This window comes from Trachurus japonicus, chromosome 12 (assembly GCF_045865225.1).
Source record: "Trachurus japonicus isolate A0001 chromosome 12, Traja_1.0".
Taxonomy (NCBI): Eukaryota; Metazoa; Chordata; class Actinopteri; order Carangiformes; family Carangidae; genus Trachurus; species Trachurus japonicus.
In genome coordinates this window covers 26,816,493-26,844,032 of record NC_140918.1, presented here as the reverse complement: position 1 = coordinate 26,844,032, position 27,540 = coordinate 26,816,493, and the positions used below count along the sequence as shown (strand labels likewise).

The 27,540-nt window shown below is 44.4% G+C and overlaps 1 protein-coding gene across 2 annotated transcripts; it reads right to left on the bottom strand.

The window, feature by feature from the left end:
• On the bottom strand, positions 1-27,384 carry ythdc2 (YTH domain containing 2). 2 transcript variants are annotated; one of them, XM_085794013.1, is made up of 31 exons: positions 27,251-27,384; positions 25,850-26,019; positions 25,597-25,687; positions 24,341-24,537; positions 24,002-24,198; positions 23,745-23,911; positions 21,147-21,249; positions 20,905-21,061; positions 20,073-20,180; positions 19,850-19,989; positions 18,579-18,714; positions 17,502-17,628; positions 17,241-17,306; positions 15,866-16,044; positions 15,688-15,784; positions 15,404-15,491; positions 14,671-14,751; positions 14,505-14,587; positions 14,314-14,419; positions 13,461-13,577; positions 12,905-13,177; positions 11,542-11,668; positions 11,100-11,299; positions 8,003-8,192; positions 5,412-5,503; positions 3,869-3,988; positions 3,619-3,770; positions 2,235-2,406; positions 1,924-2,118; positions 1,664-1,846; positions 1-693 (listed from the first exon to the last, which is right to left on the bottom strand). In XM_085794013.1, the coding sequence occupies exons 2-31, from the start codon at positions 26,007-26,009 to the stop codon at positions 622-624; spliced, it is 4,176 nt and encodes a 1,391-aa protein (XP_085650139.1). In that variant the 5' UTR covers positions 26,010-26,019; positions 27,251-27,384; the 3' UTR covers positions 1-621. The 2 variants fall into 2 exon arrangements, with proteins under 2 accessions (XP_085650139.1, XP_085650141.1); XM_085794015.1 differs by having other exon boundaries at positions 1,924-2,127; positions 2,250-2,406.
• Positions 27,385-27,540: the final 156 nt, after the last annotated feature.

Here is a 27,540-nt window from a genome sequence, read left to right as displayed (position 1 = left end):
TTTAATGAGAAATCAGTTTTTATTGTTGTCAACTCATCAGCACAGTCATGACTATGTCTGCCTCCACAGTTCAGAGTTTCCCTCACACGGCTGCAGAGACAAACATGTGAGGGTGTTTTCTGTTGAAATGAGTTCATAAATAGTTTTAATGGCCCCTGCCAAGGCACAACACAACTTAAACATACACAACATTTACAGGAAGTCAACAACATGTGGTTATGTTAGTGGATGTACTGAGGAGCGCTGTCCATCGACTGTAAACAGAGTACACACATTAGAGTAAAAACTGAAATGAACCGTCAGAGCTTCTGCAGTCGTCAAGTAAAAACACGTCTCATCTGTTCGGTCACATTAGTTCATGTCCTGTGGAGAACGTCCACAGATTCAATGTGAACAGAGGGATGAACACAAACTGGAAGGAAAGCTCCTTCAATGACAAGAGAGATTGAACTGAGACAGAAGATGAACGAACCTCGTACCTTCACTGGCCGTGCAATAAACTGAAATAAAACAAATTCATGTCTAAAAACTCTGACTGATAGAAAAATAGATGCTTCTATCGATATACAAGGTTTGATTTTGGGCGTCAGAGGAAAACTTGCTGAGTCCTGCTGATGCCTGTCACTGAAACTGACTCCCAGAGTTTCTCTCCCACAGCAGCAGCAGCTGGCTGCCCACCTGAGGCTCCAACTCCTGTGGACACACAACAGGGACAAGGGACAGGTCACATGAGAGGACAGGGAGTGCTTCACCTACAGACAAAAAAGAAGGTTGAAAAGACTTTCCTTTGTCAGGAAGGTTTCTAAAATGACCTGAAGTGTCTGAGCTGCAGTCACGTTGAGAGCCAGGTGAATATTCAGTGCTTCCTATCTCCTTACCTCCTTCAGGAGAGGAAACACTGGACCTTCCTTTACATAAGGAAAGGAGAGATACTGTCCCATAATTTCTTGGCAAAGAGGACAACTACTGTAGTTTCACCACTTCATACCCATATAAACACAGAAACGACAGAGCAGCTGTTTTATGTTTGTGACCTGATCCAGATCTGATGAAACTCCTTGTTCGATCCAAATCCTTATCCAATGGGATGTCTTGGTTTCCCTCATCAAATCATCAAATACACAATCCAACAACTCCATAACGCTCTCATGGACAAGTTGTGACCTGCACATTCACCACACTGTGAGATTATACGGAATATTATGAGACAGAGTTGTTTTCAAGGTAAATTCATGCAAAACCGCAGATCCTGCTGGGGGCAGTTTTTCGGCAAGCAGTGTCTGCATTCGCTCGAAAACAACTCCGTCTCGTAACGCTCTGTTATTACTTCATTCATATTGTAGTGAATGTGCAGGTCACAACTTGTCCACCAGAGCATTTTGGAGTTGTGTATTTGATGAGTTTGATGAGGGAAACCAAGAAATCCCTCCGTAGCATAGCTCTGAGCAGCTCGCGGCTCTGCTCCGCTGTTCTAAAAATAGCTTGCACCTACTCCTAAAACTATAGGGATTATGGCAATGGGCCAATTTCCCAAAATGTTGAACTATCCCTTTTAATTTAAGTTTTTTTTTTTTCTTTTTTAAAAACACTCCTAGATGAATTCTTTCTGCACCATAATCGTCTTTTCCCACCAGAGAGACCAGAGCTCTGTCAGCAGACTCACCTGTCCGTCCCTGCTGATCTGCACCTTCTTGTTGTCGTTCCAGGGGTTCAGGATGTGTTGGGTGCACTGAAAAGGAAGACTCTCCTTGCGGATCCACTCCACACTGAAAACCCCACCCAGTCCCACAAAGTCCCAGTCCTGGCAGCTCTCCTGACTGATGACTGATGTCATGCGAGCGTAGCCCTGTGAGACAGGCAGAATTACATTTAGACACATGGTAGAAAAACTCTGATCCCAGAGGACGTGAACCGGGTTTTTACCTGGAAGCGTCCGGAGCCCTGGACAGAGAAGATGAGGATGATGAGGTTATTCTCCAGGAAGGCCTTGGAGAGTTTGCTCTCGTTGTTGGGCGTGGTGGACCAGATCGCTCTCTGCTGAGAAATCTCTATGTTTCTGATGCTGCTGCTCTTCATGATGAAGTACCGGACCGATGAGCCCAGCTGAGGGGACGCAGGCTGAGAGACCTGATGGGGACAAGAGGGAAAACAGAACATCACCACGCAGACAGTAACATCCTTCACTGAAGAAGTCTCACTACAGCAAGCATCACATGTCTGAAACACAAACAGACCGCAGCAGTGAGTACCTTTCCTGAGGAGACGGGGCTGTCTGAGGTCACGGAGCAGGAGGACGGGCTGGAGGAGGACTGAGGGTCAGCACACGGCTGACCTGGGACCAGGAAGGACTCGTCTCTGTGGACTTTAAGCTGAGCCAGGCCTGAGGCTGCTGGACTCCTACCAGACCTGAGGAGAGGAGGAGCGGCAGTGTGAAGTGCAACAGGAAAACATGACTCAGCTTTTTGTTGTAGATTTATTCCTGCTGCAGGGTGAAGTGTTTCAGTCCTGCACCAAACTGTAAAGCTCCTGGCAATATCCACCTGATTGTTAATAATGTGTTGTATACAGTATTCTATATTATAGTACTTCACTATCAATTTACAGTATATACTCATTATTGCTATAGTTCTGGATTCAGGGTGAAGTCCAATTCCTATTTTAACCTTCAAGCTCAACCCCTTATCTTAGTAGCCCTCAAAACCAAGTGTTAAGGGCTATTCTGTGACTTAGAAATGGGACACCCCTTAAATGCAGATACGTCTTCAGACTTTGTAGCCTATAAATTAGTTGAGTTAGTTATAAGTTGATATTCAAACAAATAATCTGTATAATACCACAACCACGGACATATTCAGTGGAAAGTCACCGCATACCACGGCTTTTTGAAAGGTAAACACCAGCTGTAACTATCGTCAGGTAACTCTGCGGCTACGGGAGACGACATTAGCCTGCTCATCTATAACATTATCTGCCCAAACATTTTACATACATAGGCTGTATCTTGATAAAACAACTTAACAACTACATTACCACCAAGAAAAATTACACATTTGTAACTAAACGATAGCAACATGGCTTGTCCGCACCGGCCGGCTATTGACCAAAGATCGTAAAATAAAAAATAAATGTTACGCAACAATGAGGTAAATAATCCATAAAATGGGCCAAAACTAAGAAAATACAATGGTTTTCGTAATATTTATATCTCTATTAACAAAGAAAATACTGCATTCTGGGCAGGGTGCTCCCAAAAGTGGTGTCGGAGAATCTCAATATTGAGGGGAATACAGCTCTTAAACTTGTCCCATCCTGAGAATCGGGTCAGCACTAGCACTTCGCGGGAGGGCGCATTTTTGAGATTGAGGGTTGAGATAGGAATTGGAATTCACCCTTAGTCTCAATTATTCTATTTTATTATTCATTGTGTTGTACTTATTAGAAATAATGAGGCCTGGTCCTTGAACTCATCTCTTACTGACCTCATTTTCATGGCTGATGAGCCTCTACATTCTCTCTGTGTGTCTACACACACACCACACTGTAAAGACCGAAGAAGAAGAACGTGACAGACACTGAACACTAGTGGGACACACACATCACGCTGAATCTACTTTATACTTGTCATGGGAGGTGTTGGTGGGTAGCTGGGGGCCGTTCTTGGAGTTCTTCACAGAGGACTGGGGCCCGTCCTCTGACAACATGGGCCGGGGCCGCTGGCCGATCCCTGAGGGCTGCTGCAGGCCGGCGCCCTGCTCCTCTGCTGTCAACACCTAAGGGACAAGGGTACGCTCGTTTACCTGGTTCACCTCAAAAATGAAGCGCAGTGCGATCGTGCATGAAGTGAAACTAGGTGAATCTCGGGACGTACAGAAACCAGGGTCTGGATGATGGCCTCGTCCTGCTGAGACCAGGGCTTTGAAGGACAACCGATCCTCTTGATGAACAAACTCTGCCACTTCTGCCTCAGCTCAAACACCATTCCTGCAGTCTGACAACAAGACACACAACATCAGATGAAGCCGACGTGCTTCAGTGAAACATCTCTTCTCAAAGCGAGAACATTTTGCCTGATAAGTCTGCTCAGAGTGTAGGGGTGTGACGAAAACCGATTAAATCAAAATCGATTAAACGATGCGAGTGCATTGGTAGACGGACTAATGAATCAGCCTCAAAGTAGCTTGAACCGGCCGATGGCCCGATTACAAAGTTATAAATCAGTTTAATTTTGCGCCTTGCATGGCAGCTTCCGCCATCAGTGTGTGAATGTGTGTGTGAATGGGTGAATGCGATGTATTGTTAAGCGCTTTGGGTATCGTCCAGGTATAGTAAAGCGCTATATAAATACAGACCATTTACTATTTACCATTTACCATTTACCATTTAATGTTGCTGATGCAGCTGCGGGACCGTCTCCCTCTCTCTTTTGCAGCGTGCGCTCACTCGCTCAACTTTTTTCAAAAATTTCAACACACGTGTGGACTTCTACTCGCACCATCAGTCATATTTCGCAGCAAAAAGTTACACAGGACTAACGTATTTGCAGACATAGATGTGTATCGCCTGTAACAACGGCGCTGCTATATAAACAAAACAACGTCGTTGCTCTCCGTGCATGCTGTTTTGAGATCCGCGGGGCAGAGAAACAAGCTGCTCAGCGAACACAGTGGAGGTGAACAGTACAGGTCCCCTGTTCCTCATCAAATACACAATCCAACTCCAAAACGCTCTGGTGGACAAGTTGCGACCTGCACATTCACCACACTATGAAATAATCATGTAACATTACGAGACAGAGTTGTTTTTGAGGCAAATGCGTAGCCAGAACTACATTCCAGACTGGGCGGAGTGATTTAGTAGTTTAGTAGTTCAGAGTATTTGCTTCATGTGTCGTAATGTTTTGTACATGATTATCTCATAGTGTGGTGAATGTTCAGGTCACAACTTGTCCACAAGAGCGTGTTAGAGTTGTTGGATTGTGTATTTGATGAGTTTTGAGGGACAGGGGACAATGTAACGTTCGCCTCCATTGTGTTCGCTGAGCAGCTCACGTCTCTCTGCCCCGCGGATCTCAAAACAACATGCACCGAAAATTTAAGGTAATGAACCTACTGCTATGACTATAGAGATAATGGCAATAGGCGGATTTGCCAAAATGTTGAACTATCCCTTTAACAAGGAATATCAGTAAACTTGTTTTGTAACCAACAGCAGAGAGAGCGTTCCAAAAGTAAGGTTGAGGGCGCTGTCAGCAGACAAAGCATGTTTGATGGACACGGACACTAACAGAGGAAAATTAAAGAGTGGTTTCAAGTCCCGCTGGGGGCAAATGGATCTAATTGGACAAAATGACAGGTTTCTGTTGATGATGACAGTGGTGACAGTGACAGTGAGTGGTAGTGATGCTCCCTCACCTCTCTGTCCAGCTGGAAGATGAGCCACTCGTCTATCCTCAGCTCAGTCTGGTCCTCGGTCTCACTGTCACTGTTGTCGTCCAGTGGACAGTCTGAGGGACGAAACATGGAGACACAGACTGAACCAGAATCTATTCCTGCGAGAAATCACTCATCATGAGCTTTGTCAAAAAAAACCTAACATGTAACAATCCATCAATGTTTGGAACGCATCACATGAGAAACAATGTGACACATGAGCTGAAGTACGGTGAGGACTTGATGAGGTCGTGTCCTCAGACAGGAGCAGAACATGGCTGATGGTGGAACAAAGAGTGTTAGCGGTGGAGGAAACATCAGAGGACTATGTCCATCTCCCAGCTGATGTGTCTGGAGTAGAGGGAGGACTTGGTTTACAAAAATATGTCCTACTCCTTCACACATTCAGGAGGGACAGTGCAAACTGCCTCTGTCCCGGTAAACAGGACCAGATTCACATTCTCTGAGGTTTTGTAGAGACTGGGAGTTCTGCATGTGATCTGTGGATTTGGAGGACGCTTGTGACTGCGGTCCTCGGGGTATTGTGAGGATGGATCAGTGTTTGTGTAACCACAGAGAGACTCTGTCCTCTTTGTTAAAGTTAAACATGTTCTCCGTGCCTCGTCACAAGCTGGTTTGTGGACAGGATGTTTATTGGGAGCTGTTAGCTGGGTCTACACAGTGAGTACTGTCTACCAGAGCTGGATGGGAGGACAGGCAGTCAGCGTCAGGAGTGATGCTAAATTCAGTGTGGTCTAACAATGATCCTAATATCTCTATGTATTCATGTGAACATGTGACAAACGAGAAAAGACTAACAAATACACTGTTGACTACGTTTGTCCATGTTACTTAAATAGAATTCAATTAAAGCAGAAGTAAGTGATATATTTGTGTTAATATAAGTCTTAAATAGTTATATCTTCCGACAGCAATCACTTACATAGAGTGTTTGGACCGAAACACGGGTCTGTCAGTCACTCAGCTCTGCTCTGAGCCGAGGAGAAAACATTTATCGTATCCTACAGTTTTTATCCAATGAGGAGAGAGAACGGCATGCAGGGCTGTGTGTGCAGCCAAGGGACGCCGTGAATGTGGCAACGTAGGGACGAGGACTGTTATGGTGCGTTCAAGGAAACTCGTAACTCGTGTTTTTCCGACCTGTGAAGTCGTACCAGTTCGATCTGGTACGAGTTCACGGGTCAGAAGTTACGAGTGGCCGTTATAGTGACTTTCACAGGTAAAACAGGTCGGAAAAACACGAGTGGGTTGCCTGAAACGCTACAAAGTCGTAAGTTGTGACTTGAAGCTGTAATTTACGGTTTCAAAAGCCTGCCTCGAACGCAGCATTAGCGAAAACGACCGGCTCGCTTACTTCTGCTTTAACCATTACATACAGTCTGTTCTTTACGGAAGAGGATTAGGGCCGCTGTGGAGAAAAAAAAGTGAGTTCTGATTTTTTTCTGAGTTCTGACTTTAAACTGAGAATTCTGAGATTTAAGCCAAAATTCTGAGGAAAAAGGGATAGTTCACCCAAAATTCAAATTTCACTCATTATCTACTCATGTCGACTAAAGCCTACCACACACATAAAGATAATAGGTAATAATCGATAATTTTAATGTGTGTGGTGTGCCGTGTTTGGAATATTGCAGCACACCACACACAATACGATCAAAACTGTTCAATCACAGATTTTTTATCTTCATGTGTGGGGTCTCTCACAGATAAAAAATTGGTTGAGATTTAGAAAATCTTTATGTGTGTACCAGGCTTAAGGGCTGTGAGAATTTTCAGAGTCCTCCGTGCCTTCTCTGAGTTACGGGGGGGTCCGCGCAGCAGTATTTGTCCATATAATGGTTGTGAATGGTGCTCACTTTTCTTCGTCCAAAAAGACACACCAAAAGCCATCCAAATACCTCCATACTGCTCATCTGTAATGTCCCTCTTGTATTGAAGCCCCAACATGAGAAATTGTTCCACCAGGAAGAGCAGTGAACTGAGACACTGGGAGCTTCCGCAACAAACAAGCTTAAAATATAGACTTATTTAATTTTTTTCGGAACAATTTCTCATGTTGGGGCTTCAATACAAGAGGGACATTACAGACGAGCACTATGGAGGTATTTGGATGTTTTTTGGTGTGTTTTTGGACGAAGAAAAGTGAGCACCATTCACAACCATTATATGGACAAATACTGCTGCGCGGACCCCCCTGTAACTCCGAGAAGGAGGACTCTGAAAATTAGGGTGAGTAGATAATGAGTGAAATTTGAATTTTGGGTGAACTATCCCTTTAAAGTCAGAATTCTGAGAAAGAAGTCAGAACTCACTTTTTTTTTTCTACAGCAGCCCTATCCTCTTCCGTAGTTCTTAGCCTAGTTCAGTGGTTTTTAATGTGGGAGCCACAGCCCAGTTGGGGGGCCACAGGGGGCGCTAGGGAGTCCTCAGCATAAATAAATTCAGAAAATACACTCAAAAGTTTATGTTTCTTTACATATTTCGTGGTATTGTCGGTGGGTTTGTAAAGGGCCTTGGCATGGAAATGTTTGGGAACCCCAGGCCTAGTTTACCTGTGGCTCTGGACGCAGCGGGCTCCTGCAGGATGGGGCTGGGCAGCTTAGCACAACCTCCAAACAAGGTCACAGTGATGGGAGTCACCATCGAGCAGCAGCGCACACTGGCCATCCTGTGGCCCCGGCTCATCTCATCGTAGATCAGCCAGTCTGTGGGAAGACCCCGGGCCATTTTGCCTGAACTGTTCTACACAACAAGAACACACAGCAAAAGCACTTTGATTTAAATGTGTTTGAAATTTAAATGGTGGGCAAACAAGGTGGAGTCAGAGAGTGTGGTTCTGCTACAACAATACAAGAGTGGAACATTTTTATATCTGCCATTAAATTGATTTATTCATGTCTGAACATCGATATGGGTGGGCTGAGTGCTGAAACCACAGAGAGTATTTAAAGTCTACAGAGACAGACACACAACTGTCTGTTTAGATGTTTTTCTAGTTAAGTGCTAGCTGTACTATCAGAGAAAACAAGACTGGGCCTGTTATGATCATAAAAGTGTCACATTCACCCTGAGAGTGTGGTGACTCTGACCCTGTTTTCTGGGTTCAGGGTGTTTCTGGGAATCAACCTTTGAGCGGTGGCTGTGTAGCCCTGAGCCAATGAGGGTGCAGAGTGAGAGGGCTGGGCTCTATAAACAGGTACCGTAGTTACCAGGTTACATCACAAGTTTTACTTGCTCCCTCTTATATAATTCTCTCTATTTTAAAGGGATATTTCAACATTTAGGAAAATTTGCCCATTGCCATAATCCCTATGTCTTACGGGTAGGTTCATTACCTTCAATTGTCAATGCAAGCTGTTTTTTAGATCGGCGGTTCACCACGCTATGAGATAATAACAAAACGTTACGAGACAGAGTTGTTTTAGAGGTAAATGCAGAGACTGCTTGCCAAAAAACTGCCCCCGACGGGAGACAACTCTGTCTCGTAATGTTCCATTATCATCTCATAGTGTGGTGAATGTGCAGGTCACAACTTGTCCATGAGAGCGTTTTGGAGTTGTTGGATTGTATATTTGATGAGTTTTGAGGGAAAAACCAGAAATACCATGAGCCTCAGTAGCGTTAGCTGAGTAGCTGAGTACAGGGTCTCTGCAGGTTTCACCAGCTCAAATTTAAGACTTTTTAAGACCTTTTTAAGACCATTATGGATGAAATTTAAGACCTATCATGACAAATAAAAAACGTACAAAAGAAATGCGGAGTCACAAAACTAGAAATTGATTGCAATATATAAGTTGCGTGTTAGGCTTGTTTGTAGTTGAAAATACATTCAATAAAGCACAATGAAGTGTCGCAGGAGCATCTAAAGTAAACTATTTGGGGGCACAAAAAGAAATTGGGGAGTGAAATTAAAAATGTTTATGTAACACATTATTTATTTAATTCACTGGCAACCAGCAGGCAGATGGCTTTAAACCTTGAATAATGTTAAGGGTCACACGTGACCCATTTTTACATTGGAGAACAGTAAAAACACCAACACTTCCCCTTTGGCCTGAAATGTGATGACTTCTAAATGTGACCCAGAATAGACAAACATGGAAATATTTCAGCTTCTTTGATCAACAGACACGAGCCACAACCTGTTCTGTATTATGACCAGCACAATATTTGACGTAAATAAATTGGCTTTTGGTCACCCCTATATATTATGGTATTAAATAATGCTTGAATAAATGTGTACTACCGTATTTTCCGGACTATATGTCGCACCTGAGTATTAGTCACATTTATTTTTCAAACATTTAATTAATAGCCGGGTGTCATATAATGACCAGGCTTTGTTTAAAGGCCGGCACCTATAGCGCGCGCTGCTGTTATGCATGCGCGTTTCTCTGTGGTGTGTAGCCTATGTGTGTGTGAGGATGCGGAGATGAATGAAGGCGATCGTCCCAAGGGGGAGGGAGGGGGGGGGGGGCGGCGGTGGTGAATATCGCTACTTTTTTTTTTTTTAACACGTTAGTTTAGGCGGCAGCGCTGGAAACCCTGTGATCAGAAACTCTTTATGGACTGTCTGTGAAGACGGACGGGAGTGAAGCCGACCTCTCCTCTGCTTCAGAGAGGGACAGGCCTGCACTGTCGGACCTGGGTCTCTGCTCCGTGTCCGGAGCCCAGTCGGGACCGGAGCAGAGACCGAAGACTGACCGCAGAACACGCTGTGAAAATACTCTGAATTGACGGAGTGAAGCGCTACGGCGCAACGGAGACAGGTCAGACAGCGCAGCGAGGAGAACAGCACATGAGGAAGATGAAGATGAGCCACTGAATGAGGAGGGATTTAGAAATAAAAGCCGTGCTTCCCTCTTGTGGTCATAGCGTAGGGTTTTTTTTTTAAAATATATAAGTCGCTTCTGAATATAGGTCGCATGGCCAGCCAAACTAGAAAAAAACCGCGACTTATAGTCCGGAAAATACGGTACATCTTTTTATTTAAAAATGCTCGCCCATGCTGGGCATAAGAACATTTAAGACCTGTCTAAAATTATTTAAGACTTGAACACACTAATTCAACAAATTTAAGACATTTTAAGGCCTAAAATTTAGATTTTCAAATTTTAGACTTTTTTAGACTTTTTAAGACCCCGCGGATACCCTGGAGTAGCTCGCGACTCTGACCCGCAGATCCAAAAAACAGCTTGCACCGACAATTAAAGGTAGTGAACCCACCCATAAGACATAGGGATTATGGCAATGGGCAAATTTGCCTAAATGTTGAAATATCCCATTAATGATCCAAAGCAGGTGGCCTGAGGTGTGTGGCATAAGTACATTTGGGCTGAGAGTCCATGTCACTTTTGCTACTTTACCGTCAGGATAACAGTCACTGTGACAGATGTCTGGTTGTGGGTGTTTTAGGCAAAAGCTGAAAAACCAACCACACTGCCGGTGTCTCCTTTTCCGTTTACAAAGCCTGCTGCATCTTGGTGTACTGGTATTACAATGTTTGTCACAGAGCAGCAGTCAGTACATTATATATGACTGACAAGTGATCGCAGTCCCGACACATGCACACAGCAGATCTGTGCACTCTGAGGGGGCAGTGAGGGGGGCGGAGCGAATCGACATGTGGTGCAGTGAACTCTCCCCTACCTCCTTGAACTGGCTCAGGATGGAGGTGGGGTGGAAGTGGACCTTCTTCTCCCTGTTACTGGAGAGCATGGAGGTCTCCTGGTTCAAGTGGACCAGGTTTGGATACATGCCAGCCACCAGGGCTGCCTTCACCACGGCCCAGTTCTCAGAGTTCAGGTTCACATCGCGGATGTCACTGCCTCCACGGGCCCGCACGAAACCTGGAGACACACGGAGTCACAGTCATCCATCACTTCATTCATTCATTCACAATCATTTTACCATCCATCATTCACTTATTTATAAATGTATTAATTATTTAATTCCTTCATTCACATGATTAAGACTATTACAAGTAAATTGAGTGTTTTCATATTATTACTATGATTATTATTGTGAGGAGTGGCTGTTGCTGCTTATGGTTACTATGGTGAACACACGGATTAAAGTGAGTGAAACTGACCAATAGCACGCAGCTGTCCCAGCAGCTGTGTCCTCATGCCCAGGATCATGTCCATGGTGGCCTGAGACAGGAAGTTCTTCTCACAGAAGGACCTCTCCCAGCCCTCGCTGCGGGCCTTCTGCCACGCCTGACAACACACGGGACACACATAGAGCAAAACACATTTGTAACTCTCATCCTAATTAATCAGTTTATGACCAGGTGCTATATAGAACACCGGAATACTTAATCTGTGATTCAATCCCCTTTCTAGCTGAAATAAATCCTGTTTACATTTAACAGTCTGTTACTCCTTCACTGTGAGCGACCTTCATTGCTCCACTGCCTCCTGCTGCTGTCCGTCTTTTACCATAAGTGGGGAAAACTTTTTCTTGAGCGACATGAGAGGTCGACTGTGGCCTTGATGTGCTGATAGACACAAGACTGAAGAGTGAGTTTGCCTGTAAGATAGAAAGTTACTTCCCACTGTCTCATCCGAATAGACTTCAGTGAACCAAGAGGAAAACCAATCTGTGTTTGGCACAACCTATATTTTTTCCTCCTTCCTAACTATTGATCTTTTTTTTTTTTTTAATTTTTTGTAATCACCTGTAGTCTTAAAGGGATATTTCAACATTTTGGCAAATTCACCCATTGCCATAATCCCTATAGTTTTGGGAGTAGGTTCATTAACTTTAATTGTCGGTGCAAGCTATTTTCTAGATTGGCGGGGCAGAGACGTGAGCTGCTCAGCTAACGCTACGGAGCCTCACAGTATTTCCGGGCTTTCCCTCATCAAACTCATCAAATACACAATCCAACAACTCCAAAACGCTCTTGTTGACAAGTTGTGACCTGTACATTCACCACGCTATGAAATAATAACATATACAAAAAAATTATTATTACAGTATAATACTGTAATAATGTAACATTACGACACATGAAGCAAATACTCGGAACTACTTCTGCTTTTGAAGTCACTCTCGGGGATGTAGTTCCTGCTACGTGTTTACCTCCAAAACAACTCTGTCTTGTAAAGTTCCGTTATTATCTCATAGCGTGGTGAATGTGCAGGTCACAACTTGTCCATAAGAGCGTTTTGGAGTTGTTGGATTGTGTATTTGATGAGTTTGATGAGGGAAAGCCCGGAAATACAGCGCGCCGTGCAGAGCTCACATCTCTGCCCCGCCGATCTCAAAACAGGTTGCACCGACAATTAAAGGTAATGAACCAACTCCCAAAACCATAGGGATTACGGCAATAGGCAAATTTGCCAAAATGTTGAAATATACCTTTAATATCCGAGTTATGAGTTTCTGCTTTTAGGCCATTGTTTTCCACATTCACCCTAATGAAGCAGATGTGATGAGGACACACCCACCTGGAAGGCTCTGAGCAGGGCCATGTGGTCGCTGAAGCTGCTGGACGTGAATCGCTTGCGACAGTGCAGAGCGGCTCTTTTCTGGGAGCCCTGGGCGGGAAGGACGAAGGGGTCCCGGTAGGCCATCGTACAGGCGATGGTCAGGATCGGGTCCAGGCACTTGAGCACCACGGCGGACAGCACCATCTTACCCAGGTGGGGCTCCACGGGTAGATCGGCCAGGTGGTAGCCCAGATCAGTCAGGTCCTCATTCTGGTCCATGGCATCTATTGTCTGAACGGAAAGACGACATTGTGTTTTGTATTGGATTTTTATTCAGTCAGTATAGACTGAATAAATTAAAAAAGTATAATTATTACATTCTGATGTAAACATAAACAAAAAAAACTGTACACAGTAATAAGGTGTGAGCAATGACTGGAAAGGCACAGGCAGAAGCAAATGCTTTTATGTCTGTCCTACATTTCTCCCTGGCAGGGATGTCCTAAATGTGTATGTGTGTGTGCGTGTTTGTCTGTCAGTGTGTTAGAGTGTAGTCTACAGAGGAGTTTGCTACCTTCAGCATCTGCACAGCGTTCCTGATGGCGTGAGCAGGAGGAGGCTGAGGAGCTTTGGACAAGAACTCGGTCACTGGAGAGGAGGGAGCCAGCAGCTTGGTCTGCAGACACAGTTCCTTGAACACACCACAACACACTGTCACTGACAAGACTGGAACAAAGTCTGGGTGTTACTGGGTCTGCTGACAGTGAAGTGTTTGTGCCGTTATGAGTTTCGAGAATAAAACATGAAAAGCCATAGACAACGTGTGTGTGTGCTGTGGAAGAAAATATTCATTTGGCATAGTGAAGAGAGCAAAACCCTGCACCCCACTGGTTTGACCCATTGATCTTTCTCCTCAATGCAATGCCAGTCACTTGCATTACAATGCTGCCTTTCCCAACACAACACATTCTAGTCTGTCTTTGATCACCAATACATCTGGGTTCTCCCTGTCTCTTGTTAATGCAATCATATGTCTCTGGTTAATTTAATCATACTGTATGTGGGACACAAAAGGACCCTTACGTATGTTATCACGTCAGTGTTTTTCAACCTTGGGGTCGGGACCCCATGTGGGGTCGCCTGGAATTAAAATGGGGTCGCCTGAAATGTCTATTAATTGAAAAAAAAAAAAATTACTGATAAAAATATAAAAATTATGATTAAAAACACCACACACAATTTTAAACAACTGTATTCTATACTTTCACTTTCTCAAATATAAATCGAATTCAAATAAAATGCAGCTTGCCTTACATGGAAATACCATTTTCCAGATTACTAATAAACTCATCACACTACAGCAAACTCTGGAACTATGGAGGACTTGAGTGATTTTTCTCCAGCAGCATGTGTGTGTGTGTGTTTACCTGCAGAGGCATCCGCAGCAGCTGTGGGACCTGGAACTCCAACATGTTGTTGAACCGCAGTCGACTGAAGAGGTGGAAGCAGACTCCCGGTCTGCAGCGTCCGGCTCTGAGGACACGTTACACACTCAGTGGATTCTTTCACACGTGTTTTTTACAATCGCAAACTGTCACTGAGGGTCGCTCTGTGTTACCTGCCCTTCCTCTGCAGAGCGCTGGCCTTTGAGACCCACACCGTCTTCAGCATGGAGACGTGACTGAGGGTGTCAAAGGATTTCTACACCGGGAAAAACGTCCATCAGTTTGTCAGTGACCACATGTTTGTTTCTTTTGTTTTCTATTGTAAATCCAAGTCCTTACCTCTTTGACTTTCCCTGAGTCGATGACAAACACCACGTCGTTGATGGTGATGCTGGTCTCAGCGATGTTGGTGGAAAGAATCTGTAGGAGAATAACCAGTTATCTTCAGTCAGTGAATTTCTATTATGTATGGTAGAAAGAGTGTTGATGTGCTCTGATGCTAATGCTGATAATTACAACATGTAAAGATCAAATGGAAAAGTCTGAGTTTCATGACAGCGTAACAGCTTCTATTTGCCACCCACCGCTCTCTCCCAATCAAGAAGTCAGTAGAATTTCGGCCTACAGATTGCCAGTTACCACCCGGCTGCAGCTACAAGCATTTTGGATCATGTCTGACGTTACCAACATTAAAAGACTTTGCTATGACTCTGAGAAACGTATTGACAAAAGCGGAAACAAAACCAGAATCTGCACAGGGGATGCACAATAATCAGTTTTTCCCAGTGCATGTATGCAGCTTTATCAGGCTAATTTATGTCTATTACTACACTGCTGCAGTTCCGGTGGCGTGTGAGTGAGACTCAAGGTACTATAGCCACAAAGCTGGAGCAGGGCAGAGGTTAGCATGTGGCTATCTGGCAACCTTGAGTTTGGAGGAGAAGGAAACAATGCACTGCTGTATTTTGAATTTAACTGCAGCAACAGTTTTGGCCACAGTCTTACATACAGCTCCTTTAAGAGTCATGATGAATGGAGGGGACTGAGGTCAGTGATGTCAGAGACTACTTACAATCTTCCTGATACCAGATGGAGCCGTCCTCATGGCTTTCTTCTGATCCAGAGTCTGCATGTCTGAATGAAGAGTGAACACCTGGAACCTGAGAGACACCGCTGTCAGACACACTGCAGCATGTCCTGCTGTGCTACATAACATAACACAACTGACTGACACACACAGACCACGTTAAAAGGTCTTGGTTTAAGATGAGTCCGCTACAGTCAGTTACTGTCATCTAGTGTCAATCTAAAACATTACAGATGCTGCTTGGCGATCAGATGTTTTCTATTACCCACCTCTCGGGGTGGAGGGAGAACCTCTTATCGTCGTACAGGATGCGGTCCCTGAGGCCAACGATCTCATCGTATCCAGGGAGGAAGATCAGGACAGCGCCTGGAGACCGAGACAAACATCATCCTAAAGTAACATCCACCTGCTCTGACACAGATGTGTTGCCGTGCTGCCGAGGCTCACCTTCACAGGTGGTGGAGCAGATGTTGTGCAGCAGATCCATGATGAGGTCCAGGTCCACGCGCTCATCATCGAAGCTGTGGTGGTAGAGTCTGAGCAGCTCCTGCTCCTCGGCGCTCAGCTCTGCACCGTCGGCCTGCAGCAGGGGGGACTCGTCCAGACTGCCGGCCTCTCTCAGGGGACTGGAGAAGAGCAGGAGGGATTGGACCAACATTTACTTTAGGGACTGTAAAAATGTTATTTTAACTGGTGGATGGACATGGGCTGAGAATTAATCATTTCACTATTAATAATTTCAAGAGTTAAATAATAGAACATTTTAAATGCTACTAGGGCTGAACAATTGGTGAAAGGTCAAGTGCAATATCCAAATCACATTATTTAATTTATTGCAGTGCTACAGAGATACCCTCGCCAAAAAATCATATTCCTAAGTACCACTATCTACATTTTCTTAAAGGGATAGTTCAACATTTTGGCAAATTGGCTCATTGCCATAATCCCTATAGTTTTAGGAGTAGGTTCGTTACCTTTAATTGACGGAGCAGAGCCGCGAGCTGCTCAGAGCTATGCTACGGAGGCTAATGGGATTTCTTGGTTTCCCTCATCAAACTCATCAAATACACAATCCAACAACTCCAAAATGCTCTGGTGGACAAGTTGTGACCTGCACATTCACCACACTATGAGATAATAATGGAACGTTACCAGACGGAGTTGTTTTTGTGGCAAATGCAGAGACTGCTTGCTGAAAAACTGCTCCCAACAGAAACGCGCATCAGCAGTTTTGCATGAATTAACCTTGAAAACAACTCTGTCTCGTAACGTTCTGTTATTATCTCATAGCGTGGTGAATGTGCAGGTCACAACTTGTCCACCAGAGTGTTTTGGAGTTGTTGGATTGTGTATTTGATGAGTTTGATGAGGGAAACCAAGAAATTCCATTAGCCTCCGTAGCGTAGCTCTGAGCAGCTCGCGGCTCTGCTCCGCCGTTCTAAAAATAGCTTGCACCGACAATTAAAGGTAACGAACCTACTGCTATGACTATAGGGATTATGGCAATAATTCAACAAATAGTTCAACAAATTTGCCAAAATGTTGAACTATCCCTTTAATGCAACAATAATTTTCCTCACATTACAAAAGAGCCATTGTGTTGAATGTCAAACACTGACAACATTGCAGCTCCAGTTTTTTTTTTGATATCTCATAGAGGTCTGAGAGTTGATATTCACTGTAATTCACAGGTTACTTCACGTATACATCACCCAGGTGCAACAAAACTGCTCCAACCCTGGTCGGTAGCAGCACCATCAAACCCCGCCCCTAATGTTTTCTATCAGCTGTGCGGCCTCAGTGAGGTTGACATGACACTCACATGGAAGACTTGAGGAGATCCACAGCTTCTGTCTGCCCAAAGTGTTTGGCGAAGTCCAAGGCCGTCCTGAAACAAGATGAAAACTGTCACTGAGCTGAACTCTGATGAGTCAACAACAACCAAGAAGAAGAGGATGAGGGGAACAGAAGTAGAAAAGGTTGAGTGTGTAGTTTGTAAAAAAGGCTTCACACACAGGCCTTACTGCAGGCGATCCACATTAACCTGGTTGAGGAGAACCATGTGACTCAGTTCTGCACCTACCATCCATTAGACGCCTTCGTGCTGATGTCGGCCCCCATGCTCAGCAGCTGCTCCATGTGAGCGAGGAACCCTCGACCTGCTGCCACCATCAGAGGAGTGGCCCCCGTCTCACTGTGGGTGTAGTCCACTACAACAACACAACACAACACCAGGCTTCACATTCACGGCATGACGCCTCCACCACAACATGAACCGTTATAGAAAGACTACAGATACCTAATGTTTGCAGAGAAATGATGAAGCCAGAATTAGGAGATGATTATCTTAGCTTAGCATATTGTGAAGTTAAAATACACCTGATAACAACTGACAGGTTGCTGACAGACACAATGCACCTCCGTTATTTAGTTAAAACAGAAGGAAACAGTGAAGATGAAGTATTACTATATTAATATGTGTTTATATAGTATATAGTTTTTGTCACCACAGAATATGAACAAACAGATTATTCATAAACTTACAGACCTTAAAATTCAATGATCTTTTGGACGTTCAAACTGCTCCAATTATGTGTAAAGTAAATAACATTATGCTTCCAGATGGTGTCCAGAAGATGTTTCAGATACGAACCAGTAAATATGAACAAGACAGCATAATTTAGAAATAGAAATGAAAATATGTTACACACTTAATAGATTCCAAAACCTATTTTAAATTAATTTTATCAATAAATACAAAACTGAATGATGAACACCAGTTTGCATCGTAAACTGCCTACTGTATACACATGTTTTGTTCTTTCTCAATTTCTAAAATGAGCTGATGAAAACTGTTGGTGTAAGAAGGGTAGGCAAACTAAGCTGAAGCTGCAGCCTACACCTTTTCGGTCAAGGTACATTTGTTTTGAGGATTTTTATACTTGAGGGGAAAAAATGAATTATTGTTTTTTGTTTACTAATGTTAACATCATATGCATATACAGTATATTGTTGTTTATCTATGTGTGTACTAAGTTAAAAAACTCAACTCAACTAAACTATCAAAGTACAAGTGACTTCACACCGTGTTTAAGTGTCAGGTTTTATGATCTGTGTACTGTGAATGAAAGCATGCGTTGACTCCAGAGTGACGTCCTACCGTTCACTCCTTCATAGAGGATGAGGTTGAAGAGCTGGCTGAAGGCGTCCTGGTCTTCACTGAGGAACACGCTGGAGATGCAGGAGTCCATCTCCTTCAACAGCCACGGCTCCAGCTGCTCTGAGCCGCTCTCACTCTACCACATACATCACACACACACAGTTAAGGCATGGCTCACACGACACACCTCAACATCATTAATTATAACTTGTCCTGAGTCTCTCAGAGGACGGGGCCTAACTCCACGAGTGCCTGAGAGAGAGGTCTGTCTTCACACAGTGGTCTCGACGCTTCACATCAACATGATACTATTATACTACTATACATATACTAATATATACTCTTTAGTTTGTCTTTGGGGGAGACCAGCTGATCAAACCTAAGCTCAGTTGGATACTTAGACCCAGCTCCCTCAGGCAAACAGACACAAACACAAACTTTGAGAATTCCTATTTTTCCATCCAACATTGAACACATCAAAAAATGAAAAACACAAAAAATAAAAAATACACTTTTGGAAAACCTAATTCTATTATCTGTTTTTTTTTTTCTGTTGCACTGACCTGATTTACTGTAGCACCATAATAATCAATCACAATCAACATTAGTTCTGGCTGCTTTAAAGATGAACTATGCAAGATTTTTACCTTAACTATGCTACATTTTTTTAACCTTAATTACACAGCTTCTCAGTAACTGTGATGGTTAAATGACTTGTAACAAGGAGAATGGAGGCTCTCTGCCTTCCACCTAGCGTCTCTTGGCCAAAAACCAACCTTACAAGATCAGTGCCACCGACCAGGTGACCCAGCTCTCATCTCGGCGGCACCATCACACAAACACACCCTGTAATCTCTTGTTTATGACATAAGACTACACTAATATACATCGCGACACGTATATGATATATAATGTTACTACCGCTCAATGGATTGATTTCTCGCCGGCCTCGTTGTAAACAAATGCACATGGCCAGGAGGAGGGTTAGCAAAACAGAGGAAAAGCGACTGGACTTGCATAGTTCCTCTTTAACACACTGTATCATTCTTTCTGCTCTGGTTTCTGTTCTCAGTGTAAATGAGTAATCAGTGTCTCATGGCTGTGTGTGATTTAAACACTCTGACTGGACTTTATTGTTGGAGCCACACACACCAACAGTGTCAGGGGTTTGTTTGCACAAGTTGTTCCTCCTGGCTCTCACCTAGCTGCTGCTCATACCACACCACGGCAGATGATATTGTATGCACATGTGTGTGTGTGTGTGTGTTCACCTGTTTACTGAAGGAGCTGTCCCCTCTGTCCAGACACCTGCCGTCCTGCAGGACAGACTGAGGACTCCTCTGTCTCTCATCGCCACAGTTGCCCTCCACTGCCTTACACCACTCAGTCAGTTGTCTCTGCTTTTTCTCCGCTGACAGACACAGAGTCACACAGCAGTGAGTTGAGGACATCGCTAAATGTTTCTTCTAACCATAGAGTATAAAAGTCTCTTACTTCTCTGCGTCTCCTCCTTGTATTTCGTCTTGTCCTTGTTGCTGAAGCCCGTCATCCTCAGGACGTCCTCCAGAAACAGTTCCTGCACCTCAAACTGTCTCCCTTTGACTGCAGGAAAAAGACTTTATCAACATCCCACATCTCACACACACAGGGCAAGGGAGGGTTTTGTTATTTTACTGTTCCTTAAGTGTGTTAAAGATTCATCACTTTCCATCAGATTTTTGGCATTCATTTATGGTAAATGATTTGATATTTGCCATATTTGCATAGTGTTGTGCCCCTTTTAAAGCAGAAGTAAGCGATATTTTTGTGTTAATATAAGTCTTAAATAGTTATATCTTCCAACAGCAATCACTTACATAGAGTGTTTGGACCGAAACACGGGTCTGTCAGTCACTCTTCTCTGCTCTGAGCCGAGGAGAAAACTTTTCTCGTATCCTACAAGTTTTATCCAATGAGGAGAGAGAACGGCATGCAGGGCTGTGTGTGCAGCCAAGGGATGCGCGTAGGGACGCGCGTAGGGACGAGGACGTTATGGTGCGTTCAAGGCAACTCGTGTTTTTCCGACCTGTGAAGTCGTACCAGTTCGATCTGGTACGAGTTCACGGGTCAGAAGTTACGAGTGGCCGTTATAGTGACTTTCACAGGTAAAACAGGTCGGAAAAACACGAGTGGGTTGCCTGGAATGCTACAAAGTCGTAAGTCGTGACTTGAAGCTGTAATTTACGGTTTCAAAAGCCTGCCTGGAACGCAGCATTAGCCAAAACGACCGGATCGCTTACTTCTGCTTTAATACACTGCAATTACGTTATTATTCCATGAGACGTACGGTGGATAATAGGACAGGAGCCAAAGTACTGGAGGAACAGGTCTACGTCCAGAGCTGCACTGGACAGGATCAGCTTCAGCGAGGGGATCTTCTGCAGCACGTCTCGCATCTTCGTGAGCAGGAAGTCAGTCAGACCGTCGCGCTCGTGCACCTCGTCCTGGAAAAAACACAGAGGGTCTTAACCTGGTGTACTAACCAGGTGGATTTCATAAAGCAGGCTTATTTCAAGTCTCGATGCTCACCACTATAACATGAGTGACAGTTGTCAGACTGGTGTCTCCTGACATTAGCGTCCTGAGGAAGACGCCGCTGGTGCAGAAGGTGAGCAGCGTCTTTGGAGAGACCCTGAGGAAATCAACAGGGGCAGAGTGAATTCAGTGTTTCAGCAACATCACTAAATTAATACTTATCTTATGTTTGGGTGCAGGCGTTCTGTTAAACGACACTGATGGATCTACTTCAATCTGATTTGATTAACTGTTTGCCAGAAACTGTAGTGAATCTGACTTTAAACTGTGGTTGTGTTACATGAGCTCAGCTGTGTAGAGAGAGGTCTGGCTCCGTTATCGTTGTGCTGTCTGTTTCTTTTTGTTATTAAACTTTACATACATGTTGCTCTTAAATTTGTATAGACGTCATTAAATCTTATCATCCAAGCAGGTTATGAAAGATAAATAGATAGAAAGAAAAATTCACATCATTACAAAAGTACCCACACTCTCTCCTGCCACAGTACTCCTGTACTGGTATACTTGTATCTAAACTGGTAGGCAATTTAACTCTTTGACTGCCAGCCATTCTCACAGCAGCTTCCTCCAGCTTGCCAGGCATTTTCCAGCTTTTTGACTGATTTCCGTAGACCCACCATATATTATGTACTGTTACTACATACACATTCAACCCATCAAAGGAAAGATGAGGGTCTCTAGTTTCCAGAAAAAAAAACTGTTTGTTTCTATCTTGTTCCAGTCTTGTGAAATTGGCGGTTGAATATAGGTTAGTTTAGCCCAAAATGCCATTTTGGCACCAAAATCTTGAGAAAAAGAGGTTTTTGTGTCGGCTGTCATTTTCAGGTGAACCAGTACAATTGGCTCCTTTATATTTTGCTTTAGTGATGCCTCAACATCTGTACAGTTGTTCTCTTGTAAACAACAACTAAATCAACACTGACAAATGACTTTTGATGACAATAGACAAAATATTTAGCTACTGACACACACTACTGCAGCCTTTTTTCCTTCTTTTCTTTGAGTTACAACTTTTTATTTTCTTTTTTTTAGTGTGTGTGCGTACGTGACGTGTGCGTGTGCATACGTGTGCGTGTGTGTGTGCGTGCGTGTGTGTCTGTGTGTGTGTGTGTGTGTGTGTGTGTGTGTGTGCGCGCGCGGATCAGTTCGACAGGTTTTTGTAGCCGAAACACGGCGCTTTAGATCAGATCCAGCTTCCTCTGGTCAGCAGGCAGCGGTCTCACTCACTCTCTCTGTCTCACACACACATCTACACACACACAGCCTACAGCTCTGGCTGACGTCACGTGCCCCCTGAACTCACAGCCACAGACATGTGCGCTCACAACAGACACTCCACCACCTTTAGCTCTCCTCGTCATGTTCGCCGGCGCCGTCCGTTCCTCATCCACACTAGATCGTGGGATTTTCAAGCTGCTATCTGAGTGATTTCTCGCAAAATCTGGCGACTTTCCAAACGCTCTTGATGACTAACGACGAGCGATCAACGGGGTTGTTGTTACTAACGTTTGTGCTCTGTATCACGGAGCTGCACGGAGCTTCGACGAGCTGCCGAGCCGCCATGAGCCCCGCCGCCGCCCCCTCAGCTCTCACCGGCGGCCAGAGTGTCACAGAGCGGCGCCGCTGCAGTCAGACACCCGCACCGCTCCGTGAGGGGGGAAAAACACGCTATAGTTTTTATATCTCTCAATCCAAATGTGTTTTTCTGCACTTTATTTTGATGATACAAGTCTGATCTTCACAGAGGAGTAGGGCAAGACATTCAACATGGCGTTGCCATTAAAAAAACGCTAAGACGAGTTATCTCGTCTTTGGCAGACTACGCTTGGATTCGCTAAGACGAGATAACTCGTCTTTGGCAGTCAAAGAGTTAAGGATCCAAAAAATAAGAAATGATAATGATAACTAGAAAAGTAAAAATTTAATTTAAAAAATGCAAATAAACAGTAGTAAATAAAAAATAGTCAATAACAGCTGTTTCTCTGCCCCATATGCACCTTCCTTTATCCATAACCTCTCCTGTGAACAGTATCTTATAGTAGGGTGATAATAACTGATGACAAGAACAACAACACAAATAATATGAATTATAAATTAAATAAAGATAGTTTGCTGTATGACAGTGTAATTACTGAAACAAAGAAAGAAAACAGAACCAGATGAGTGGAGTCAAAAATGCTGGTCGGCTCGCCCAGCATTTCCACCACTAATAATAATAACAAAATAACGATAGACAAAATTATATATTTATCGAAAATGGAGACATTAACAAGTGGGTAACGTAGATTCATCCACATTAATATGAGACTTTTTTATAACCAAATATAAACTCCTCGTTGTCCCTTTAAACCAATCACAGGTCCAAGCTGATCCTGAGTCACAACAGTGTCTGGCCCAGACGTGAACTTCTCCTACAGTAAAAACCTGCACCTACTGTAGACTCATTAGACCTGAGAGTGATGACTGATCACGTAACAAAAGCTAGATGTTTGGGGAGTCTTGGCGGGTTTTTGGACCAGTAGAAATGATGCATAAGTTTCATCCTAAGAGGGGTCGGTCAGTGTCTGCGTCTCAGATAATAAACTGGGCTACCTGCTCTCCAGTCTGATGTGGTAGCCCACAGTCTGGCCCACGCTCTCTCCTCTCTCGGCCGCCACTCTCTCAGCCACAGAGATGGCGGCCAGGCGTCTGGGCTGGGTGCAGATGATCCTGCAGGGCTCTCCTTTCCTGCTGAACTCATCCAGCAGGAACTGTGGGATCTGGACAAAGAGACCGAGGAGGTGGGGGGTTATCCTGGGGGGCCGCGAACATGTGGACCTGTTTTTATCTCTACCGTCTGACTGTCCTACCTGCGTGGTCTTCCCGGAGCCGGTCTCTCCCACCACCAGCACCACCCTGCTTCCTCTGATGAGCTGGACGATCTCCTCCTGCCGCTCATGGACGGGGAGGGCGCGTCTGAAACTGTCCAGCTCTGTCGGCCTCCTCCTCCGAGGCACCACGGGAATGCTGTTGTTCAAGCGCCCGCTCGCGATATTACTGTCGTTATCTGAGGAAGGAGGAAAGACACATGATCTGAAACTGTCTGTTTACACCAGAACGTGAGGAATTCATCACTGTCTGTGTCTGGTTTATGAGTCCTTGGTCTCAGCGTGTCTCATGGCTGAGGACGGTGACCTTACGAGACTCACCGTGCTCTGTGGGCATGGACAGGCCGCTCTTGCTGTTGGGCAGCATGTCAGTGCGCTCCTTGTTGCTGATGGGAAACCTCTGCAGCAGATTACGGATGAAATACTGAGAATTTTGGGAGAGGGAGAGGGGCATGGTGGGCCGAGGTTTTTCTGAACCGTCCTTCTTCCTGATGGTGAGGAAGCGGTTTGGTCCTTTCCTGAGAAACAGAGAGACAGAAACACCCAATAGTAAACTATTAAAGGGATAGTTTAACATTTTGGCAAATTGACCCATTGCCATAATCCCTATAGTCATAGCAGTAGGTTCGTTACCATAAATTGTCAGTGCAAGCTCTTTTTAGAACGGCGGAGCAGAGCCGTGAGCTGCTCAGAGCTACGCTACGGAGGCTAATGGGATTTCTTGGTTTCCCTCATCAAACTCATCAAATACACAATCCAACAACTCCAAAACACTGTGGTGGACAAGTTGTGACCTGCACATTCACCACGCTATGAGATAATAACAGAACGTTACCAGACTAAGTTGTTTTCGAGGCAAATTTATGCAAAACCGCTGATGCACTTTCCCGTCTGAGGCAGTTTTTCGGCAAGCAGTCTCTGTATTTGCCACAAAAACAACTCTGTCTGGTAACGTTCCGTTATTATCTCATAGCGTGGTGAATGTGCAGGTCACAACTTGTCCACCAGAGTGTTTTGGAGTTGTTGGATTGTGTATTTAATGAGTTTGATGAGGGAAACCAAGAAATCCCATTAGCCTCCGTAGCGTAGCTCTGAGCAGCTCACGGCTCTGCTCCACCGTTCTAAAAACAGCTTGTACCGACAATTAAAAGTAATGAACCTACTGATATGACCATAGGGATAATGGCAATGGGCCAATTTGCCAAAATGTTTAACTATCCCTTTAAACTCGCTACACTGTGTGTTTAAGTGACAAACTGTGGCTGTAGATGGTCCCAACATCTCAGGAAAAAATGACTGTCATCATTTTTTATCAGCGCTGTGCTCATCACCGAGACTGAGATCTGGAACAAAGACTCTGGGACACTGTTGTTTTTATCTAAATAGGTTTCGATAAAAACCACTGTCCTGACTTTACTATCAGTCTCCACCAGCTGTCATAGCTCATCAATCTCAGGTCTTACAGTCACCATGTGGTTAGTTGTGTACTGTAGCTCCACATGATAACCATCAGCTCCAGATGCAGCTTTACTCTGGCTGTGCACCTGAAGCAAACAGGTGGTTCTGGAGGAACTTACCCTTTACTCTTGGAGATGTAACCCAGGGACTGAGCCATCCGGTGGATGAACGCTCTCTCAGTGCTGGACAGGGAGGAGGGAAACTCCATCTCTGTTCAGACCAGGAGGAGACAAGATATAAGGACACGACGACAACCCTCCACCATCGCATTTTTCTGCCCCCTCTGACGGGTGATTTAAGGGTTAGACGGGAGGTAGTGTTTCTCAGAGTGTGCGTCTTATTTCCTGATGTAAAACAGCAAAGAGCCAATACCTCTCTGGTCGCCGTAGCGAAACCTCTCCATAGAGAGGTTCACTGCGATCTTCACCTCCTCATCGACGTGGATCTCCTTAAGGCCCTTGGAGGAGCCGCCTCTGTGTGACATGTTCTGGCTCTTGCCTGCTCTGTGTGAGGCTGGACCATTGTTCGGCATGATGCTCTGTCTGCAAGACAACAACACAACAACACTTCATCAGAAATCAATTCAGTTTGTTTCCTCCAGCTTAGTGCACTGCAGACCAGTGAAACACAGGACAACCTGTAAGACTGTTAACTTTATAATGTTATAATTAACATTGTGTATCCAGCGTCATTGCTCCCAGTCAGGACAAGAGCTTGTCCCATTAATAAGGTCAATCTTTCTCCTGGATATTCCTTTATGAAAGCAAGGGAGAAAATGCCACACCACAATTCCTCAAGTTTAGTACAATAACAAGACTGACATGATGCAGAACTTATGTTAAGATTTCTTCTCTTTCAAATAGGAGACATGATTGAGACGAGTACATCATTTTAATGATCCTCACAACAACCTGTGCATTATAGTGCAACAGCCTGCTTACTACAATATGAATTGTTTTTCTATACTGAATGAATGTAAAAACTCCACATAACCGACTAACTGTATGTCTGAATATAATTCACTGTAACCTAAGCTTAATTGGCTGCTTATTTATAAGTAATTATCCTCTCCACTTGTGTTTTCATGTGTATCCAGCCTTCAAAATAAGAGTCACAACTTTTATTTCAATATTTCAGTGCTGTGATTTTGTGTATGTGGTTCGGAGGGATCATCTTTTTGAGTAACACATAATGTTGGGTTAAAAAACAAAACACAATGCCAATGACAATGCTAACTCCTCATGCCTCCTCCATCGAGGTCAATGAGAGGGGATTATTTAGCTGAGCTCTGTGTGACCCTCATCAGCACCGTTATTATTCTGTGTCCAGAGTCCATGTGGATCAACCACTGTGAGGCTGAGGGTTTCATGACACAGTGTCTCACTCTCCACAGGCTGAGGAGGAGTGAGGAGAAAGGACAACATATTCATGGTGAAACTTCTGGACATGTTAGTCGTTGTAGTGGCTGCTGGTCAGTGGCGGTAAATGTCTGCTTTTTTTTCTCCCTCTCTGGTTCTAGACACTTGTAGACAAGTTAACTACTGTGTTTTAACGGAGTCAACTTTACATTACACCGAGTGCCCGGCGTTATTTGTACGTATTTTAAAGAGCGGAGGAGCTGTGGTGAGTTGTTAGCTGAGTTTTCCTCCAGCAGCCTGTGTTTCGTTTCACCGGTACCGAAACACACGGACTTCAGAGTTAGCTCACTTAGCCCGGTTAGCTGAACGGCGGACACCGACCGACTGACGCCTCGTGTCCGACCTTGTCACCGACCTGATGGACGAGATACGGAGCCGTGGTCGGTGGAGAGCTCCGGGCTCCGGTGGGCTTACAAAGAAACGGTAGCCAGTCTCCTCAGTGAACCGGTCCCCCGTGTTTCTCTCGTGTAGTTCCGCCGCCAAAATACATCCGGTTTCTGCCCCTTCAAAATAAGAGTCACAAGGATGAAACTCACGCCAACTGCGTATCTGCATATTTTAGGCAAATATTTAACAGGTAAACTTTACCGAGAGAGATAATTGTCTTCATGTTTGACTTTAGGTCACCAAACAGTCAACAGTTCT

Coding starts and splice junctions, on each gene's coding strand:
- ythdc2 (XM_085794013.1), bottom strand. CDS start 26,009: ATGCCGAACAATGGTCCAGCCTCACACAGAGCAGGCAAGAGCCAGAAC. Junction 24,538..25,596: donor TACATCTCCAAGAGTAAAGG/GTAAGTTCCTCC, acceptor TCTGTTTCTCAG/GAAAGGACCAAACCGCTTCC. Junction 14,752..15,403: donor CATCTGGTATCAGGAAGATT/GTAAGTAGTCTC, acceptor ATTCTCCTACAG/ATTCTTTCCACCAACATCGC.